General features: G+C 57.3%; 1 protein-coding gene across 1 annotated transcript; it reads left to right on the forward strand.

The window, feature by feature from the left end:
* Window positions 1-5,299: 5,299 nt before the first annotated feature.
* HES1 (hes family bHLH transcription factor 1) lies at window positions 5,300-7,275 on the forward strand. The gene is made up of 4 exons (XM_059479342.1): window positions 5,300-5,514; window positions 5,604-5,699; window positions 5,781-5,868; window positions 6,581-7,275. The coding sequence occupies exons 1-4, from the start codon at window positions 5,407-5,409 to the stop codon at window positions 7,063-7,065; spliced, it is 777 nt and encodes a 258-aa protein (XP_059335325.1). The 5' UTR covers window positions 5,300-5,406; the 3' UTR covers window positions 7,066-7,275.
* The last annotated feature ends 15,075 nt before the right edge of the window (window positions 7,276-22,350 follow it).

Genomic DNA, 22,350 nt, shown 5'->3' on the forward strand with positions numbered 1-22,350 from the left:
GGAAGGTTGAGTCCCCAGGGAACCACATGCCAAGGCTCCCACCTGCCCTTGGCTGCGGGTGCCAGCAGGGCCAGGGGAAGAGGGCAGAGGGGGCACAGAAAAGGGCTTGTGTGCTGGGAATTTGAGGGCAGGCTGCCACACCCAGCCTGCTCTGAGGCTCCCTGCGCTGAAGAGGCTGGCGAGACTCCCACCCCGCCACGCTCCCGCCCACGACTTCCCATCCTCTGGCTGCGCTGAGCCAGCTGTGCACAGCTGGGCTGCAAACCGCACTGCTGGGCTGATCTGACTTAAAAGCCGTGTTCTGGAACAGCCTGCGGGGTTTCCTGCAGCCACAGCATGTCAGGGATCACAGAGGGCTCAGCACAGGAGTGCTGCAGCAACACAGCTGGAGACTGGACTCAGGATGTGCAGCTGGTGCACACCCACCTTCATCTGGCTCTCAGGAGGGTTCCTTCTGCTCAGTGTTTGGGACAGGGACATTATCTGTGCCAGTGAGCCCTCATACCCTCTCCTCCCACCACTGCCAAACTCAGTGTTTTCACTCCTGCTTCATGGCTTGCAGTCTTTCCATTTCCTGCAAGCACGCAAGCACCACAGCTCCAGCACAGAGACCAGCAGCCTCAGGCAGCAACACAAGTGGGATCTTAAATAAATAAATAAATAACTCGGCTCTCACTGCCAACACCTCCCACCACAGAGGGAGTGAGCAAGAGCAGAGATGCTCCTGCTCCACTGTGGAGCGTGGCAGTGACTGTGCATTTATTTCTGGTTCTCAGAGGGATGCAGGCTCAGCTGTCTGTCCCTCTGCCTGGAGCTCCTGTATCTTGCCAAGGATGCTGGCTGTTGTACTGGAGTGGGACTGCCCTGTCATGGTCAGCAGACTGCAAACCAGTGGCCTGGTGAACTCTGGGCATATTGCATGAAAAGAGCATCCCTGAGAAGGGTGTGAGGCAGCTCACAGCCTCTGGCTGGTAGCAGCAGTGCCAGATACCAGTCCAAGCCCCACAGGAAATTTAGGGATGTTCCCAGAGCTTGTTCCCAGCTGCAGTGCCTGCCAACACCCAGCCTTGGTTGCCAGCAGAGGACCAGGCTGGAGCTGGGGCTCTGGAAAGGCACACAGGGGAAAGCTGGGGCTGCACCATCTCATGCCCATTAGCACATTGTGGCCGCTCTAGACAAACCAGCAACCTCTGAAGTAACGCCGTGGGTATCAGGAAGGGAATTCCCATCCACATGGGTGGCATTTCACAGCTGCCAAAATGCCCTCCCCGCCAGCTCCCCGGCAGCGTTTCCTTGGTTCAGCAGGATAGGAGCCTGCCAAGAGGAATCAGCTTAGCAAGAGATCCAGGTATCCTGGCTCTTGTCCCAGAGCCTTTCTCAGCACAGAGCTGTGCTCCAGCCTGGGCTGGGATGGGCTGGGGAGATGAAAATGGCTCATCATTGTCTGTCCTTAGTGACTCTGGAGTTTCTCAGACTGGCACTTTGCTACTCAAGCAAAGCTTTAGCCTCTTCATCCCACAGTTTCCTGAACCATTCACAGGGATGTGTACACCATTCTTCTAGTAGTGTGAGCAACAGAATGAAGGGCACCAATTCCTGGAGGCCAGGATGCTCCCTCCACGCAAGAGGGTGTCACTGCAGAATGGCCAGAGCTGCCCCAAACACACCCAGCCTGACTCACACAGTGAGGAGTAAAATGGGTAAACACTTCAGCCTCTCCTCTGCAGCAGCAGCCAGGGAACAGCTGAAAGAGGCCAGCTCTGGGGAGCAGCTGCCACACAGTACCCACCCCGAGGCTTCTCTGGCAGGGCTGGGACCCCAGCTCTCAGCAGGTCTCGGGGAAATGGGTTCCCAATGGAGCAACAGGGCAGGACCTGCCATAAAACCAGACTGCTGCCTCAAAATGAGCTGCTCCTGCCATGGAGGGGGCCAGGCAGTGACACTGCTGCACAGAGGTTGCCCTCTTCACCACAAAGACCTGGTGTGTAGGGGAGCAACGTCCATGAAAGCTTTGATTCATCTAGGGAGCTTTGTCAGGAAGTCAGTTTGAAAGTGACCTTGTTCCAAAGACCTGGCAAACGTTTATAGAGGGGAAATAAATCCTGAAACCTGCACCCAAAGCTTCTGAGATCACTCCTCCCAGGGGAGCTGGTTGGATATGGATTGCACAACAGCTTCTGGGATGGGAACTACAGGCAGAGGCATGTGTGCAGGGCTGTCCAGAGGAGACACCTGTGCCAGGGACATGTCCCTGAGACTCAGCACTTGTTTTCCAGCCTTCAGGGTGGTGACAGCTTTGAGCTGTGGCCAGGCTAGGTTTTCAGCCTATGACCCAAAGAGGAAAGGCTTGCTATGCAACCCTGGGATCCAGCTTGCAATCCAGCTCTTACAAGCAACTTGGTTTCCATTTTCTGCATTTCCTAGGATCCTTCTAGCTTTGGATATTAAAACACTTGGATCTCTTGAAGCACATTTTGCTCATCTTGGCTGCTTCCTAAAGGACCAAAGAGCAGCCACAGCCAACCCTGCCACCTCCTCACCTCCTGTGTGCTGCACCAGCAGCAGCATCCTATTTTATTCCTTCCCACCCCTGGGCCTGTGCCCAGGACTAGTCTAAATTTTCTTGCCAGCACATTTTTCCTCCAAGATGTTCTGCCAGTCACTAAAGCCCTAATGCATTGTCTAAAGGTTCTTCCCAAATCTGCTTTGGACAATTCCCAAATTGTAATCCAAGATGACTGCTGGAGCAAAGCAAAAACATTTTGGGAGGACTGTGGGACAAGGGACATCCCAGTCCTTGGGGCAGTCCCTTATCTCAGAGTTTCACGTCCCCCTTGACACCTCTTTCACAAGAGCAGGCGAGGCTAGAGATGCCCAGAGGATCAGTTCCAGACCCCCTCAGCAGTTAAAAACCTCCCCACCACCGCCTTCCAGCCTAAACTTGGCCTCAGCCATTTCACTTCCAGAGACATCCTTCCATGCAAATCCTGCCCTTCCTCTCCTGATCCCTGGGGAATTCACAAGTAGACGCGCTTCCGCTTGGAGATCACAACCCTTGCACATGAAGGCATTTCGCAGCGGCAGCAGGCGGAGGAGGAGATGTGCAGCAGGGACACGGCAGGGACACGGCAGGGACACGGCAGGGACACGGCGGTGTCGCTGCTCCCGCCGCCCGGGCAGCACTCGCTGGTGCATCTCAGAAGGCTCTGCCGAAGCAGACTCAGTGCCCACACAGCCCAGACGGGACAGGCACCCGGCAGGCTCTGCAGCGAGCCAGGGGAGCTCTGCCAGGCCGTTCCCAGGTGCGGGCGAGGGCTGGCAAGCCCTAATGACAGCATGCCCTTGCTGCCTGCCCCGCTCCCGTCCCACAGAGACACCGACCTGTTGCCGGCAATTACGGGCGGTTTGGAGCTACTGGGCTACCACAAACACAGACATAATTGCAGCTTGTTCTCGCTCCGGCCGGAGGGACCGGGCTGCTCAGCGCCGCGTTTCCTCAGCCCTTTGCGAATCCCCGCAGGAGGGAGAGGGAACACCGGCTCAGTAATTGCCATAACTTTCCTCCCCACCAATATATGCAAATATCAGCACTAGAAGAAATATTGATCCAGCGGAGAGTTTCTCAGCTCTCCAAAAACAGACTGCAGTTTTCAGGCTAATGTGGTGTCTCCGATTTCCCCACCAAGATAAGTGTGAAAGTGCTTTTAGGCACTGACTTCCCAGTGCAGTCTCGGTCTTTTCCTCACTCGAGTTTGTCCAGCTGCTTAGATAATTGAAACTTACCTCAAATACTCTTCATCTGAAGTTAAACCTTGCACGCTGAAGGCTGCTTTTTTTTCTTTCTCTTTTTTTTTTTTTTTTTTTTTTTTTTTAATCAAAGGGCTTGTGGCTCCATCAAGGAGCTAAAAGAAAGCCTGGATTTGAACTTTTCCGCAGTTTTAAACATGACACTCTCCCTTTTATTTATTTTTCTTTTTTTAAACTCTGAAGGCTCAGCAGGCAAGCCTCTGCAGGGACGAAGGCTTTGCACCGGTGAGATCTGCAAACATGTCTCTTCTTTCTTGAACTTTATTTTTCTCACGGTCTCTGAAAAGGCAAGATCGGGTGATACGTGTGGGATTGGCCCTGTACAGGTGCAGATCAGGTACAAGAGGAGGTGGAAAAACATTACTGTGTATACTCAAAAAAAAAAAAAAAAAAAAAGAGAGAGAGAGACAGAGAAAGAGCGAGTGAGCACATTTTTGAATAGGCCAGGTCTAGTTCTTGGCAGGATGACTCAGGCCTAGCTGGCAGACTATGGGAATAGGAGTGTGAGAAAGTCAGTCAAGCGGAGGGGAGAAAAAAAGGATTCAAGTCCCCAGGCAAAATACTTTTTTTTTTTTTTTACTTTTTTTTTTTTTTTTTTAAGTAACCCACAAACTGTCCAAACCAGCCGGAGGTGGCAGCAGGGCGGCTGGGCCAGGCCCGGGGGACAGGCACCTCCCTCCCTGCGGTTTCGGCTGTGTCCCCGATGTCAGCGCACGCACTACCGCGGCCGTGCCCGCGCTGCCAGCCCGGGCAGCAGAACCCGCGGTGCCACCGCCCCAGTGTGCCACCGCCCCAGTGTGCCACCCCGCACCTGCGCCGTTCCCCGTGCCCCGCGCTGCTCAGCCCCAGGCACACCTGCGGGGGCAGGGGCAGGGGCAGCCCCGCTGCCATTGCCCGGGCGGCCGTGGGAACACCTGGGGGGAGAGCCGGTCTGCTGTGGGCAGACCTGGGTTGCCCTGGGGAGCTCTGGGTGACCGCGGCAATGCTGCGGGCACCGTGGGAGGACGCGGCCGCCACGGCGCGCCCCGCGGTTCGCCGCAGCCCCCGCACACAGTAGCTGGGCTGCGGCCACACGGCTGGGCCCGGCCCGCCGCGTCCCGGCCATCACCCCGGAGGGCCGCGGCCCCCCACGGCGCGGCCCGCCTCGGGGCCGGCGGTCCCTGAGGGGAGCGGGCGGGGCCGCGCCTGCCACGGGCGCCAATTAACCCGGTAATTAGCGCGGCGCTCCCCGCGCCCCCCCCCCCGCCGCGGGCGGTGCCCAAGGGGTTAAACCGCGGCCGCCCGCCCCGCGCCATTGGCCGGCGGCCGCCGCGCGGCGCGCAGCCAATGGGCGGGCGCCGTCCACGAGCGGGGCCGCGTGCGGGCGGCGCCCATTGGCTGGGCGCGAGTGTGGGAACGGCGGCGGGGGACGTTTCACACGAGCCGCGCGCGTGCGGCGCGCGCTATATAAGTAGGGGCGGCCAAGGGCGCGCGGCACCCGCGCCCCGCCGGCCTCGCCGCCGCCGCCCCCAGCGCTCCCTCACGGCACGGCCTGGCCCGGCACGGCCCGGCTCTCACTGCCGCCGCCGCCGCCGCTGCGCCTCTTCCCGGCGGCGCACCATGCCGGCCGACCTGATGGAGAAGAGCAGCGCCTCGCCGGTGGCCGCCACCCCTGCCAGCGTCAATGCGACGCCCGACAAGCCGAAGACGGCGGCGGAGCATCGCAAGGTAAGAGCGGCCGGGACGGGATGGGATGGGACGGAACGGGCAGCGCCGTGCGGAGCCGTGCCGGACGCTCACTGTCGCCTCTATTGCAGTCCTCCAAGCCCATCATGGAGAAGCGGCGGCGGGCGCGCATCAACGAGAGCCTAGGGCAGCTGAAGACGCTCATCCTGGACGCGCTGAAAAAGGATGTAAGCGCAGGGGGGTCCGGGCGGGGGGTGCGGGGGCAAACGGCGCTGCCGGGCCGGTCTGAACCCCGCCTGTTCCCGCAGAGCTCCCGGCATTCCAAGCTGGAGAAAGCCGACATTCTGGAGATGACCGTCAAGCACCTGCGGAGCCTCCAGCGAGCCCAGATGACTGGTGAGTCCCGAGGGGGAACCGGAGAGAGGGAGCTGGGGTGGCGCTGCCCGCAGCCCGGGGGCTGGGACCATCACACACTCGGCCTGCCTGCTCGGTGGGGAGGATAGCAGAGCTCTGCACCTGTATCCCCGGGGAGTGATGGAGGAGAGGGAGGTGTGTTCTGTACCTGTATTCCTGGTGCCAGCGCCTCCGCACCTGAATCCTGTTTTCATGGGGGACACAGTGCTCTATCCCTGCTACTGGGGGTGGTGAGGGGTATCATGCTTTGTGCTAGTGTCCCCAATAAGGAGAAGGTCACTGTGTTGTTTGTGCGTTTCTGGTGCTGGAGGGCACATGGAGGGCTGCAATCCCAGCTTGAGTTCCCTCTGCTAGCATCCAAAACATGGATCTGTTTTGGGAGTGTGAGAGGCACAAGAGCCACTGGAAGTACTGTGTTTCCTGCCTGGGTCTCTGGTATATGGAGACATAAGGAGATTCTTAGGACTTATCTATTCCCCACTGGGTCCTTGGTGCTGGTGGACTTGGTAGCAGAGGGGCTGTGCTCTCTGTCTGAAATCCTGGTGCTTGGGAACACAAGACATACTGCCAGAGGGACTGCTTTCCCCATCTGGATTCCTAGCTCAGAGAGGCTGTAGGGTGCAATGCTGGTGGGCTGTGCACCTCTCTTCCCTGTGGAGCCTGCTGACTGCTGTGTGCCTCTCTCCTCCCACAGCTGCCCTGAGCACAGACCCCACAGTCCTGGGCAAGTACCGAGCCGGCTTCAGCGAGTGCATGAACGAGGTGACGCGGTTCCTCTCCACCTGCGAGGGCGTCAACACTGAGGTGCGCACCCGGCTCCTGGGCCACCTGGCCAGCTGCATGACCCAGATCAACACCATGAACTACCCTGCGCCCCCCCCGCCGCCCCCGTTGCCGCCGGCCGCAGCCTTTGGGCCACCCCTGGTTCCTCCAGGCGGGGGCGTGGGGCCGCTCCCGGGCATGCCCTGCAAGCCGGGTGCCGATGCGGCCAAGGTGTACGGTGGCTTCCAGCTGCTGCCGGCCTCTGATGGGCAGTTTGCCTTCCTCATCCCCAGCACTGCCTTTGCTCCTGGTGGAGCTGTGCTGCCTCTGTATGGCGGCCCACCCACGGCTGCCACTGCTGCCTCGCCGCCAGGCCCGCCACCTGGCACGGCCGACTCGGTCTGGAGACCCTGGTGAGCGTGGTGGGCACTGGACTGGACTTGGCAATGCACCCCGTGCTGCTGGCACGGCTGTACATAGATTATATGTTCATATTGGATTGTGCCTTTGTACCATAGCACTCCCTTGACAGTGTTTCGTGTTTTACACGAGATCTTTTTTCTTCCTTTCCTCCCTTTCCTTATGTGACACCAAAGATTGGGGGTTTGTTTTTTGGGTGGGGTTTTTTTTTTTGAATGCTCTTAAAATAAAAGTTTCCCTTCCATTTTGGAAGGCCTTTGGAGAAAATTTGAGCTCTGGCATGTGTGCATAGGAAGGACCCCAGTTCCTGGCTGCCTGTGGATCTTGCTGCTCCAGGGCTTCCTTGTCCTGTTCGCCAGGCTGGAGCTGTCACTCAGACCCTCTGTCCCCTCTGTCTTGTGAAATCACCTGGCCCCTCTCCCTGCCCTGGGGCAGATGTAATTACTGCTTCTTTGGGAGCAGCTCAATTAATCAGACTTGTTAAAAGGAGCTTGTATTTGCAGAGCTGGTGAATGTGCCATGGGAGTCACCTCTGCTCTGTTCTGGCACCTCGGGCTGATGGAGTTGGTGTGGTAAAGCAAGACATGGAGCTGCCCGGGTGAGCCTCCTGCCCTGAACCCGGAGGAGCCTGCTTCCCAGGCTGTAGTATAAATTGCAAGTGACTCCAGTCAGTTGATTGAGAGAGCGGTGCCTGCCAGCTTCTCGAGTTACAAAAGCAGTGGCTCTCCGCAGGACAAGCCTGACACGAGTGCTCCTGTCTCCTGGCTGACGGGCTGCAGCAGGCGCTGGGCACCACCTCCACCTGGACTTAAAAGCATAGAGCTGTTCCTGACCCTGAGCAGCAGCCAAGCTGTGCTTGATGATTAATGCTTTGCATGTGGTTTTGATAGAGTTGGGCATTTCCTCTGCTGTTATATGGAAAACACGTGGTTGAGGGAGTGATGTGGGGCTGCAAGGGCTGTGTAATCATGAGCTGCAGCTGACCCCTGTGACTTGAGGATGCCCCGTTTCCAGGCAAGAAAGATGCAAGCCATAGATAGTGGCGAGCAGCAGTCTCAGGTTACAGCTTGCATGGCCCTTCTTAACGAGTCCTAACTCAGAGCGGACAGCTTTAAGATGTGCCAGGATCCACTGGGGTTTCTGTCCAAATCCTGCTGTAAAAGCTTGTTGGATTTTGTCTGGATCAGCCAGGTGCTTGACTGTATCCAGGTGCTGGGGAAATGAAAGCTGGGGAGAGTGAGACCAGATGGATTAAACCTGCTGGGGTTTGACTCCCCAGCTTTGCTCCTAGTAAAGAAACATATTCACCTGATCTGAAAATACATCCTGGAAAGAGGGTTGGTATGTGCCTGGGATAGGCAGTGGCTGAGCTTTCTTTCCCTTCCACCAGCCAGAGTGTCACCTTTCTGCACTGCAGGTACTGAGGGTAGGAGTGAGCCCACCTTGTGTTCAGAGAAGCGCTCAGAGGATCTGTCTCAGAATTACATCAGACCAGCTCCTGTTGCTGGATGGCTTGTAAAAGAGCTGATGTAGGCCAGTCATGCATCACCTATAAGAGTGAATGCTGTTCCATATGAGCAGAGTCTTCCTTTTCTGCTGAAACAGTTGGTTTGGAAAGCATGTTAGAAAAAAGAGACTCTGCTGTAGGCTAATGGAGAACATACAGCAGATCCCAGAGTGAAAGACAAGATGAACCTATTTGCTAATGGAGTTTAAATAGCCTAGTATAAAGCAGATAGGGCATGCTTGGGCCGGTTTCTCCAAAGCTTTCTCTGTTTACTCTATCCCACAGCCTGTTGACATGAGAGATCTGCTTGAGTTTGTGAGCTTTAAGGGGATCAGAGCAATTCCCAAGAGCCATGCTCTTGGTGCCAGTTCACTGAGCCCGTGACAAATTGGGATGACAAATGCAGGCTGTGGGTCTGTGGATCATTGTGTGTGGGAATTCTCCTTCAGGTGCAGCAAATGCCTTTAAACTGATGCTGTGTGATGAGCAGGAAAGAGTAAGGGAGGAGTGCCAGGGAAGGTGCAGGGCTGAGCTATGACCCTGCATGGGGACTGTACAGGACGGATAGGAAAAGGGACTGGACTTTGTGCTGCCAGATGGGATGCAGCTCCTGTTGGCTTCCCTGGGCACTTTGTTGAGCCCTGTTTGCCAGTGGAGAGGATCCTGGGAAGTGCTGGAGGCCGGTCTTTCTCTCTCACGATCATTCTTGGGTTGGTCAGCACTTTGCCACAATCCTTTAGGAGGGTACATTTGCAGACCCGCGGGTGCTGAGCTGGAAGGAGCAGCACTCCAATCCCTGCCTGCAGTGCACCTGCAGGGGGGTCCGTGTGCAGGGGGCTTTTCCTGCCTTCCCAGCACCCTGCCTTGCCCCCCGCCCACCGCGGAGCTTACAGCCCCGGCTGCCCCTTCCATCCCCGCAGCTCCCTTCCATCTGCTGCTGCTGCCGTCCCGGGAAACCTGTCATTAAAGTCAATTAACTTTTCCCACACTCCTCGTGAGCGGTGCAAAAGCCCCTCCTTGCTTCCTCCTTGGCTCTTAAGTGCTACCATATGGCACAGGCCCCCGCGCCCCCCCCACGCCCGCCCTGCCTTTGATTCCAGCCAGACAGCCGGAGCTTTATGATTTAAGCCGGGAGAGCCCTCGTACCAAGCCCTGGGCCGCTCTGCGGCCAAGGTGGTTTTTTTAGCAGGCAAGGCTGTTTTCTGGCAGGAAATGAATAGCTCCCAGATGAGCTCAGGAACCTGAGAGGTCGTGAGAAAGGAGCGAACCCCCGGCGCGGTGGCGGGCTGCCAGCGGTGTGGGGAGCGCGGGAGGGAGCGCGCCGCTGCCGCCGCACACGAGCGCGCCCGGCCCCCGCTGGCAGGCGGCGGGAGCGGCAGCCGCGGCCTCACGCCGCCCGCACGCCGCGCCGGGCCCGGCCCCGGCCGCCACAGCCCCCGGCCGCCTGTCCCCGACCCCCGCCGCGCTCCTGCCAAGGCCCGCGGCCGACCGCTGACCTTGGGCTGGCAGCCAGGCGGCCGGCCCGCAGGGAGTGGGGTGGTGAAAAAGCAGCCTGGCAGCTGGGCTGGGGCTGGGGGGAGCCAGGAGAAGAGTCCCCCGGGAGCGGCACTGCAAACTGCCTGGGGGCTGCGTGCAGCAGGGCGTGTGTGCTGCGGGGACTGGGATGATCCAGCCCCACGGCTTCCAGCTGGGACACACAGCCCGGTGGTGGGACCAGACTTGCCAGCGCATGGCTCTGGCTTGCACCAGCACCTCCAGCCCAGCAGCCCCCTTCGCTCTGCCGCTGCCCCTGGGGCAGGGAAGGGGACCTGTGATTTACAGGGGTGACGTGTTTAACTTAAAGCAAGTCAAACAAAAGCCTGGTTTGTTTTGCGGAGCACAGACTTCCTGGGGGGATCAGCCTAGACAAATGACTCTACTCCCATTTATTAAACATTTGTGGCCATGCGATCAGCTGGTGCTGGGAACGGCTGGGACAATCTTATCCGTTTCTCTGCAGCAGGAGTGATTTTTGACATCTCTGCCCAAGAAGAGCTGTGCCCCAGGGGTACCAGCTCCCCATTCCAGTGTCTTTCAGGTATCCAAGGACGGCGATATGATCCACACAGGCCGTAGCCTCTGGACTGTTTCCTTGCTCAGCCCTGCACGAGCATCCACACTGAGCACTGGCAGCAGGCTGGGGGCACATGTCCCTTGTGCTAGCACCACAGTGAGGGTTGTGAGGGGGCTGTGTGGCACTGAAGGGGTGTGGGTTGGAGGGGCCTGCTCCTGGTGTGTTTGCCAAGAGGAGGGCAGGGCAGAGGTGCTGTTGCTGAAGGACAGCCTTGGAGGCAGGGCTACCTGCAATCTGTAATGATTAGGAAGCTGCTCCCAGAAGGGGTTTATTGCCAATAAAGCCAGCTCAGCACAACTGCTGAGGGGCATTAACCCTTATCTGCCTGGCGCGATAAGAGCCTTGGGCTTTGCCTTCTGGCCCCAAGAGAGCAAACAGCCGCCACAGGGCATGGTACAGACTGCACCATGCCCTGTCACCCTGGGGACACAGCCAACATCCTGTGTGGCTGGGACGCACCGCCCCAGCACGTGCTCCCAAAGCCCCTGGCCTGGCTCCCCCCGCCCACTGCCCTGCACACAGGGGTGAAGGCTCTGTACCCAAACTCCCGAGGGGTTCGGCTGTACAAAAGCAGCATCCTGCTTAATTAAAAGCAGACCTGCTGTAATGAGCCTGCCAGCACAACAGTGTGGCTCGGGCAGTGCTGCTGGAACAGAGGCTGGGATTCAGCCTCACTGCAGGGCTGGGACATGAGGTGGCTCATGGGCTGGGAGCCAGGGCTGGGTCACCCTGTGCCTGCCTGCAGAGCCGTGTCTCTCTCCGTGTCCTCCCAGCCCTGCTAAGGAGACACAGCCTGTCTGCCCCATCCTGCTGTTGTATAGCACCTCGACAAAACTCATCCCTGAAATTGCTCCTGGAGTGGGGCCTCTGCTGGGTTCTTCCCCCCAGGTGGGGTCACACACCATCCCTGGGCTGTTGGCTCCCATCACACCACCCAGCCGTGCTGGTACTGGGACCAACAGCAATCATGCCTGCCCTGCAAGGGGGACGTGTCCCAGGCTGTGCCAGGAGGAGGCTGCTCCCTGCCCAGGGCTGGGATGGCACACACTGCTCTGGATATGGGTGCACTGGGGTGCCTCACAAGAGCCTTTCCAATGGTGACCTGGAGCCACCCACTGCAGAGGGGCTTTGGTCCCAGCAGTGAAAGTGCAGGGTGGTGTGAATGTGACCCCCAGAGTGGCTCCTCAATGCTCAGACAGGAATATCCCTTTAAAAAGAGGGCTGTCAGCAATGACTGGAGGCTCCCTCAGCTTGTCCCACTGCAGAAGATGGGCTGTACCTCTGTTCTTTGGAAAGCATTATGAGTTCTTGAAACCGTAAAACAATCTGGCTGGTGTTTCTCCCTGTGACGCTGGAAATCTGGACAGTGTTTGTAGCAAGAGAGGGATACAGACACATGCTGAACCTCAGTTATGTATCTTGCCTGGCTCTGGCCCTCACAGCCCTGCTGCACCCCAGGCACAGATAAACCCCCATCTCATTTGGCAGTGCTGACACACATGGGGCATCTGCCAAACAGGGGAAGTGGTACTGGGTCCCAGCAGCATCCTCACTGATGCTATGACAGGTATAAAGCAAGACCAACACAGGCTGATCCTGCCAGGCTTGGGAAACATTTGGCTTCTTTGCATCTCCAGTATCAGGCTGAGCCTCATTCCTGCCTCCATCAGCAGCAGGCTCGTGTCTGGACCTGGGAGACAACCTGCCTTTGTTCCAGCAGTGACATGAACCCTGTTTATGGCAGGGGAGAGCAAATGGCCCATTGCACTCAGGCCTTCGACAGCAACATGTAAATGCAAAGCAATACTGGAGATCTGCATGGCTGAGGAAGAGGGGCCAGGACATCCCTCAGGGCTGCATCACAGTGGGTGCTGGAGGAGATGATGAGCCTGGAAGGGAAGGAGAAGCTTTGGGATAATGTTGCATCAGGACACATGCTTCCAGTAAGCAGTGTTTCCAACCAGACCGGTCCCCTGCATGGTGAATGGACAGGGAAATCAGAGCACTTATCCCTAGCTCTGCATCTGGGAGGGTTCTCATTGGTCATCAGCTGCACAAGAGTCTCACAGCAAAGACTCCAACCGGCCTGATGGATACTTCCTTGCTCCTTGCAGCCACACCTCACTCCTCACTGTGGGATCAGTGCTGCTGTGTCCCACAGTACAGAGCTCTGCACTTCCCACGGGGCATTTCCTTTCAGCCACCCTTCAGCTTTTATTGTGCTTCAAAACAGAGAGGCTGGCAGCTGGACAGCCTGGGCTGGTGTTTCTGAGCAGGCTCCAAGCAGATGTTTGTGCTCACAGCCAGGGCTGGCGCTCCCTGCCTTCCCCGCTGGGCTCAGCTGCATGCAGGCAGGCTGCAGGCAGAGCCTGTGGGCAGGCAGCCCCTGCCTGCAGTGCTGCCTCTTTGGGCTTGAGAGTGGCTCTGGTGCTGGGCACAGGCTGAGTGGGGTCATGTCTCCTCAAAGGGGTGAGGAGCTGGACCACCATGGCCACCCACGGCTGAAGTAATGGATGAGGGCTGCGGGATGGGAGCCCAAAGCCAGGCAAAGGGGAGAGGGGCATGGCTGAGAGCTGCATTGTGCTTGCTCAGCCAGTGTCACGGTGAGCACGAGGGTCACAGAGAACCTCTTGGAAAGCTCCTCCCAGGCTGGGTCAGCCCACAGCACAGTCACCACTCCCTCTTCCCCCATCCTCGCCCCCACTGCAGATCTTGCATAGGGTGAGGGGCTCTCTTATCACTCACTGTTTGCCAGTCTGGAGAAGCACGCTGTCGCTGCAGCTGGTTAACCTTCACCCATGTGAAAAAGGACAGGAAAAGGTCTGACAGGATGGACTGTCCATGGCCTCCCATCTTTCACAGGGGAGGCTCAGACCCAGCTGATCCCATGCATGTGGTGGTGGTTGTGGGTTGCTCCGGCCATGGCTCTGGTGTCAGCCACATTTCACAGCTCAGAGCTGTCCCTCTTGTGTTAAAGCCTGACGAGACACCCCTCTCAAGGTAAACACAAGCCAGTTTATTGCTTGCTGGAGTAATTTCCCAGGAAGGTCACAAGGGCTTTCCTTGAGGCTTGAGACAGCCTGGTAAGTTCCGCTGAGCAAAGGTGTTATGAGAGCACCATGTGCTGGGAAAAACAGCACTGGGTCCTAGGGATGCCTGCAGCCTGCTCTAAACCTTGGAACATAGTCCTGTTTGTCTTCTCTTGCTCTTCAGGGTGCTGTACTCTGGGTTTCCCCTCCCACTTGTTTATGGCACTGATGCAGAAATTTGTGATGGCTGTAATTGCCAGCAGTTTGCTGATTGCACGCTCACCTGGTTTACGGGGCCAGAGACAAAAGAGCTAAAACCCCTTCCAAGGTCTGAAACTGTGTCATCCCAATGGGCAAGAAGGAGAGGGGGGTTACTTATGCATTTGCTTCAAGAGCATCTGGATGTAAAATAGGACAATGCATCTCATGAAAGGGCAGCACAGTCCGTGGGGACTGCCCTGTGACACAGGCTCACTGTCTGTCTGCACCAGGGAGGCAGCTGGGCACTCCCTCATCCCCTCCAGCCTTCATGTCCAGGAGGCCAACCCCTGCACAGGCTTCCAGATTTTCCCTCTGCAGCCCGGGCAAACTGGCAGAAAGCTTTCCCCAAGGGCTCAGGCACCACGGACCCAGGTTCTGCACCAGAGCCAGCCCAGCATTGCAGGGGACTGCTCCTGACAGTGTCCCTGCCTCCAGCCAGATACTGCCAGGAGGCTCTGGAGAATGGGGAACCCCACCCTGAGTGTGAGAGCCCAGCAGGAGCTCGGCTGCAGCTGCAGCAGGGCTGAGCAAAGTGATGCAAGATGTCTGCAGACGGCCAGCTACCGGCGGGAGCGTGTGGGAGAGGAGCTGCCCTCGGCGGGGCTCTGCCTGCGCGGGAGGGACCACACAGACACTTCGCCCTCCAGCCCTCACAGCCTCAGGATGCCTGGAAAGAGGAACACAGATTTTCCATCCACCCCCAAACTGGATACTCCCTCCAGAGCTGCTCCATCCTGCCCAAAAATATAGGAAGAGGGCAATCTAGCCCTTGGCAGGGGTCTGGGGGAGCTGTGTGTGTGCTGTTGGGTGCTGGGGTGGCACAGGTATTGGTCTCTGGGATCACTGTGGCTGAGGAAGTTTTGCAGGGGACCCCAGAGATGAGTGAATGGATACTTGGCCAGGCAGAGCCCATGAGGGCAGCCTGGGGAGAAGGGCAGCAGAGCTGAGGCTGGTGTCAGCAGAACACCGTGATGGGGACGCCCTGACACCTCACTGTGTGTGCTGGGAAGTGCCAACAGCTGCAGCCCTGCCAAGCCTCAAGCAGGGAAGGATCCTGTGCACAGCCACGTCAAGAGCACGTTTGCACAGAAAGAGTAAAACTTCAGATACCGGGTGTTGTTTCAACCCCAGAGCCTCCTCAATAGTGAGCTGCCCTCCAGAGACCTCCCCTCTGGACACAGAATGGAAGTAGCAGCCTCAGCACTTTGTCAGGAGCAGGGAGATTTCTGCCTCCCGGCCCTGTTGAATAGCTGCAGAATTCATTACAGCCCCGTTCACTTCTCCCTCCAATTATCCCTGTGGACAAAGGGCTGGGGCTGCAGCGGAAGGTCCCTTTCAGGAGGTGCCGATGGCAGGACGTGCTGCTGGGGCTCAGGCGAGAGCTCCTGTGCTGGGGGCAGTGACCTGAGCCCTGCAAATGCCACTTTTTGGCCGGGGCAGTAAGTGCGCACAGGGTGGCAGGCCAGCTCAGCACCAGGGACTGGGAGATGCTCCCTGCAGGGCAGGAGGTGCCCCAGTCTGCATAACACCTGCAATAGGTATTGCAGGCTGTTTCAGTCAAAAGCAAGATACTGAAGATTACTTTAATTAAGTACCAGACTCATTTTTATCTGTACAAACACAAATGGTGATTTGGCCCATTTGGCACTTCTCTGCACAGTGACTGTGGACCTGCCAAAGACCACAGGCACTGCTTGCAGTGTGGCTCAGGGGACTGGGCTCCTGCAGGTGACACCTTGTATGCAAGGTCCCAGATGTCATCCTTGGTGCACTGCTCACCCAGGTCACCTCTCTCCAGCCAGCCATGTGTAGACCCATCAGCTTCTAAGGTGAAGAAAGAGACAGCAATTGGCTCCAGAGCCATTGGGGCTCTCTGAGAGCCTAGAGCTGGTGTTGAGGATCATGGGGTGGATGTGATACCTGGGTGAGGGCTGGCCTTCACTGGTTCCCTCCCTGACAACTTGGAGAGGTCCCTCACTTCCTGAGATGCTGAGCCCCAGCCATGCTCATCGCAGCAGAGCCTTCCTCCTGCCCCACAGAGCAGAACTCACTGAAGGGAGATTTTAGGGGGGATTGTGCTGAGTAAACTTTGGTGTGGGGAAGGGGAAAAGGGGCAGATGCCCAAAGTCTTCAGGCTTCGTGGGGGGATTTGCAGCTGTGCAGGCAGGGAGGTTTGTGCAGCCTTTTGCTTGTTTGCTCCTTCCACCTCTGGCTTTGCAAGAATTAAGGGCTGTTTTGGAGGAGCTGACAGGAGAGTAGCTTTGCACCAACAAGTCCAATCCTGACACACTTGAAGCTATCACCAAGCAGGCTGTGCCCAGGCTGGAGAGCCTGCAGAGAAACCCCAGGAGAGCGAGACAAGGACTGAGGACGTTTCCGATGGAGGCAGACAGGACACTCAGCCTGCTCAGTTTATCAGGAAGAAGATCAAGAGGTGGCTTGATTACAGTCACAAGGACCTTGGTTTGAAAGTATCCTGGCAGAAATAAGGAACCAGGTACTTAAGAGCTCTTTAATCTAGCAGGCAAAGGCAAAACAAGGGCCAATTGCTCCACATTTCCAGCAGTCCAAGTGATTAACTCCTGAAGGGGAGGCAGGAACACAAGCTGCCCTCCCCAGGTTGCTGGGGGCTGGCTGGGAGCTCACACCTCAGTGTCACCTGGAGTGACATATTTTACTTTAACATAAGCTACAAGAAAATTCTGGAGATGGCAGAAAGGCTCAGAGCTGGGACAGCGTTGGGTCCTCTCTGCTTGGGCTACAGAGGGCACATCTCATCTAGTGAGGTGGTCACTGCTGGTCCTTGGGACACAGCAGAGAACATGTGGCACTGCTCAGGAGGAGTGGATAGGGTAGACATGGGGTGCATGGTTCTGGCCAGGGAATCTGAAAAATGGTGTTTCCATTGAGATTGCAGCTCTTGGTGCCCAGGGGATCTCCAGATGCTGATCTTCCAACTCCTGAGCAGACGGACAATTGATCCCCTCTCTGCAAGCTCACAAACCTGACCAAAAGCTCCTGAGGCCACAGAGGAGCTGGATCACCCAGGAACAAGCGGCACCCAGAGCAGATCCTGGTAATGTGCCCCTGGCATCTCTCAGTGGATGCAGATAACAGGTACTGAGCAGCCCCATCTCCGTCATGCCAAAAGCACGGTGAAGCAGGAAGAACAGAGCCATTATCTCATGAAGCCATTCATATTTCTATTTAAGTCCTATTATCCCCTCATTTTTGCAATTTTTCTAGTTAAAAACCGATAGCCTGGCCAAGGCCTTGTTGCAAAGCCCTGGGAAGAGCCGTGGCCCTGGCGGTGGCGTGGGGACCCTGTGTGCAGCCCCGATGCCCGGCGTGCTGCCAGCGGGGCTAACAAAAGGCCAGCAGTGGGGCCAGCCCGTGCTGGGAGCGCAGCGGTGCCGCTGTTGAATAGCTCTTCCCGCTCAGAGGAAGGCATGAAGAGGCGTAATCAAATAAGGGTATCAGCATGGTGCTCCTTGAGCGGCGCTCCCAGCATGAGCCGGCGGCAGGGCCGGGTGGAGGTGACAGGTATCTTTATCCCACCACGCAGGAGAGCTCACACATCCCGCTGGCAGGAATTTGTCTGCAAATTTTCCCCCATTGAAAGAAGAGAGGGGGCCAGCGAGGCACGGGCTGAGATGATCGCTTGATTAAGGCCAGGGCAGGCGAGGTGGAGAGACGGGGCAGCTCCCAGGGAGCCGTGCTCCCAGTCCTTAACCTCTCCTCGGGAGACCGCAAATTATATCTGTTAATGTATCAGCCCCCTGGTATCCTACAAATAGGTCGTCTGGCTAAGTGTGTGTCAGAGGTTCACAGGAGGAGTTGTTACCTTTTCATCGCTTAATCATTTTCATCATCATCATCTTTTAATTTATCTTGCAATAAGCTTTAACCCGGTGAGTCCCAGGGAAGGTAGGTGAAGAGGCTCGCCAGCCCAGCTGGACTGTAAACACAAGCAGGATGCACTGGGTTGCAAAGAGAGTTTGAAGAACAGAGAGAAACAGTTTTATCAGCGCTCCCGTGAAAATGGGAAACCCTTTGCCATGGAGATAGGAGTATTCCCAGCCCCATTTCCCATCCTACTCCTCTGCCAGCTTGCAACATGGGGATGATGCACAGAGCTGGGTTCCACTCTGCCAGGGACCAGGAGCAGCCGGAGGGAGGATGCTCCCGGGTGTACTGGCACTGGGGAGCGAGGGGGGCACGTCACGCACTCCCCTGGGTGCCAGAAGTGATTTACACAGTGCACCCGAGAGCAGAGTCAATTAAGGTCACATTTCTGTGTTGCTAAACAACAGGCGGCTCTGGGTTCAGGCCCGCTGAAAAGGAAACAAAAGCCACCCCTTGAAACGGGGGCTTTGAGCGGGTTCAAAGGAGCACGGAACAAAAGGCGGGCTTTGTGGCTGCCCTCGCCCGCGCCTTCCCGGGCCCTTCCGCCACCAGAGACCCCGTTCATGTGGCAAGGGGGAGATTTTAATTGTCCAGCACAAACAATGCTGGCATATTTAGGCCGGCCTCATTACAGAGCCATCCGAAATGCTTGAGAAGCATTCCCACCGCTTAGCATAAATAGCAGAAACGCTCTTTCACCAGCAGAGCAGGTCCCATCTGCTCCCAGCCCGGCCTCACCTTGACTTGCAGTGGTGAGCCCACAGTGTCAGCCCCTCTGCCCCGCTGCTCCCAAACTCTGGTGCAGGAACCTGCCTCCCTGCCCTCAGCCCCCTGCCATAGGGTGCTCCCCACAGGAGCAGAGGGCAGGATCTCCAGGGATTTGCAGAAAGGGGTGCTGCTGTGGCAGCCCTGTCTGGGCTTTGCTCTGCCCACCTGTCTCCAGCAGCTTGGCTATGGCTGCTGGGAGCTCGAGGGGCATCATTCACACCTCCTGACTGGACAAGGCAGTTTGCATGTGGCCCCACTGGCTGCTGGTTGATGTCCCCCGTGGGGAATGAGACAGGGAAGGTCTTGGAGCCCTTCCCCAGCTGGGCTGAGAATAACACGGATATTTCCCAGAGACCCAAACCTGACTGAACGAGGGTCTGTTTCAGGTTTGCACCCCGCTGCACTCATCAAATCTCCCCAGCAGCCTCCCTGCTGGTGCGTGGGTGCTCTGGAGTGAGCCGCCCCAGCAGCCGTGGCTCCAGCACAGGGCAGCCAGGGCAGGCCGCCTGTTTCCACAGCATGGGTGCTGGCACAGGGCCTGGTCAGCCCACAGAGATCAAAGGGAGCTGCACTTCCCAACCGATACCTGATCCTGGTGCTGGAAGAGAGCCGGGAGCCTGCCGAGTGCCTCCTGCACTGTTCCCACCACCACACAGCACCAAGCGCCATGGGCTCTGCACCTCTGGGCTGCATTATGGTACTGCAGTTTCTGCCAGCTCCCTCTTCCTCCTCCTTTGCCTCCCCTTTCTTGCAGGCAACCAGCTCTCCACACCCCACAGTTTATTAAAAATCCTGCGTACCTTGGAAGAGACAACACAATAGTGTACTTGTTACAGCTGCCCGGTATTAATGGACTGCCCCTTTTGATTTTAGAGTGGAACTTTTGGCAGAAAACCAGCATCCAAAAGGGAAAATTGCTGTAAAGCTTGGCAAAAAGGGGGTGGGGAGGGAGGAGAAACAGCCTGTAGCTTTGATCAGAAAAGCTTGAAGATGAATCATGGTGATGCCCAAAGCAGATTTGCTGAAGTTTGATTGCAAAGAGGGGAGCCAGGACTGGTGTGGAGAGGAGTGGCCAGAGTGGTGATGGGGCCGGGGTGGAAGGGAGCCCCAGCAGCCAGAGGTTCAAAGGCCTCTGCAGCAAAGAGCAGAATTGGAGGATTATTCACTTTCTATATTTCCACTTCTGCAGCACACATGGGAATCTAATTGGCCAGGATGAGAAATACAGCTAGACAGCTTACAAGTGGACTTGGGAAGACAAAAATATTTGCAGCTGCAAGCCATTAAAGGCAAACCCAGCCTCACTCTTACACTTTAATTACCCTGCTGTACACTTTCCTCTGCGTACCAGAGCTGGTGTCAGCCCAAAAATCTTTCTGATCTTAAAAAGACAAGCACAACGCCTGGCTGCACCAGGGCAGCAGCACTCCAGCACAGCAGCTCCAGAGTAGCAAGGGCTGAACACTTTGCAGGGCATCAGGCATCAGCTCTCACCCACTGCCCCAGTGCAGACCCCAATGCTGCCCTGCAAGGCTGATGGCAGCCCTGAGTCCCATCAACGAGATTAGCTTGGCTTTTTGTGGAGGGAAGGCATCCAACTGTGTAGATTTGGAGCTTCCCATGTACCCCGTGCTCTGCAAGGTCCACCCAAGCCCATCCCAGCATTGCCTTGCTGTGACAGCAAGTGGCAAAAGCCTTGGCAGTGATCACCCCTGTCCTACAGCCTCCCCAGTCCTCCCTGCTGCTGTATTTCAGCTGAGATGCTCATTTCCCAGGGCCCAAAAGCACTGGCAGGGAGATTTCCCCTTCATTGGCACCTGGACCCACCCCGATGGCTGGAGGCAGAATGACCCCATCTCCTCATGTGCCCCACCACAGCGACATGTCCGAGTGACTCTTGGCAGTGCTCTGGGCCCTGCAGACTGCCCTGAGGGCCACACAGCCCTGGCAGCAGTGCAGCACCCCGAGGCAGCACAGCACGGCACGGCACAGCACGGCACAGCACGGCACAGCACGGCACAGCACAGCACGGCACAGCACAGCACAGCATGGCACAGCACGGCACAGCACAGCACAGCATGGCACGGCACAGCACAGCACGGCACAGCACAGCACAGCACAGCACAGCACAGCACAGCACAGCACGGCACAGCACAGCACAGCACAGCACAGCACAGCACGGCACAGCACAGCACAGCACAGCACAGCACAGCACGGCACAGCACAGCACGGCACAGCACGGCACGGCACGGCACAGCACGGCACGGCACAGCACGGCACAGCACAGCACGGCACGGCACAGCACAGCACGGCACAGCACGGCACAGCACAGCACGGCACGGCACAGCACAGCACGGCACAGCACGGCACAGCACAGCACGGCACAGCACAGCACAGCACGGCACAGCACGGCACAGCACAGCACGGCACAGCACAGCACAGCACAGCACGGCACAGCACAGCACAGCACGGCACAGCACAGCACAGCACAGCACGGCACAGCACAGCACAGCACAGCACAGCACAGCACAGCACAGCACAGCACAGCACGGCACAGCACGGCACAGCACTGCCTGCAGGGGCTCTCAGTTTGGTGAGGGGGGATGCCATGCCCATCACAGCCCAGCCTGCCCGGCCACCACCGTGCTGCTCCCAGTTCTTTGACTGCTCATTTCCTTTTCCTCTCCTGCACCAACACCAAAAATGTTATTCCAGGTGCTGGCCCCAGTCCTGCTCACTCCCCCACATGCTTCACCCCACTTCTCCTGAAACCTGAGGAGAACTGAACTCATTTTATGCCATTTTATTTCAATGCTCTGAGGGTTAGCCTTGTGCCAGGCATTTTTAGTTCAGCGATAAACACAGAAGAGGAGAAGGCCCACAACTTTGATTAATGAGCAATTTTTTTAATGACTATTTCGAAGCTTTGATGCAATCTCCTTTCAAATGCACAAGCTGGTGGGGAGAGGATGTTTGAGTCATTTTAAATTGAGCTTAAAGTTTCTTGGCAGCACTGAAGGGGTATTGCCGGACATAGGCAAGGACCCCAGAAGATAAGGAAGGACCCTCAGGGAGAAGATCTGAAGTGAATATATGTTGCATGCATTGGGCAAGGAGAAGACCTGGCTGGCAATGCTGGCGCTGGGACAGTGCACCAGGGTGTCTGCTGGGATCTCCCTGGTCCTGAGTCCCCACAACACCTGTGCTGAGGGGCTGAGAGAGCTGCCCTGCTCCTGTGGGAGACGTTCCTAGGGAAAACAAAGTACAGCAAGGAACTGCAGGAGCAGGGGGGCTCAGGAGCCCATCGCTGCCCTGGGACATCTCTGCTGCAGCCATCGTGGAAGGGGTGCACAGGGTGACACCGTGTCCCTGGCTGTCTCAAGGGCTGATGGGCACAGCACAGCAAAGCCAGGATAGAGCAGGGACAGGGGTCAGCCCTGGCAGCAGCCAGCAGGGCCCAGCTTATCTCTACTGCCCCAAGCCCTGGCAGGACAGGGGTGTGTGCCCACAGAGCCCACCTGTGCCCAAGGACAGCGAGGGGGCAGCCACAGCCATAACGACAGAAGGACAGCTGGGCAGGGCGAAGAGAAGGCTAAATTAGGATGCTGGGCACTGCTGGCTGCCAGCCTAGTGCCGCCTGCCAAAAGCCCTTTGGCAGAGGAAAATCAAATCCCGGTGGGAAGATGATGCCTGGGGCT

Source organism: Ammospiza nelsoni, chromosome 10, assembly GCF_027579445.1.
Source record: "Ammospiza nelsoni isolate bAmmNel1 chromosome 10, bAmmNel1.pri, whole genome shotgun sequence".
NCBI classification, from domain to species: Eukaryota; Metazoa; Chordata; class Aves; order Passeriformes; family Passerellidae; genus Ammospiza; species Ammospiza nelsoni.

Coding starts and splice junctions, on each gene's coding strand:
- HES1 (XM_059479342.1), top strand. CDS start 5,407: ATGCCGGCCGACCTGATGGAGAAGAGCAGCGCCTCGCCGGTGGCCGCC. Junction 5,515..5,603: donor CGGCGGCGGAGCATCGCAAG/GTAAGAGCGGCC, acceptor CCTCTATTGCAG/TCCTCCAAGCCCATCATGGA. Junction 5,869..6,580: donor CCAGCGAGCCCAGATGACTG/GTGAGTCCCGAG, acceptor CTCCTCCCACAG/CTGCCCTGAGCACAGACCCC.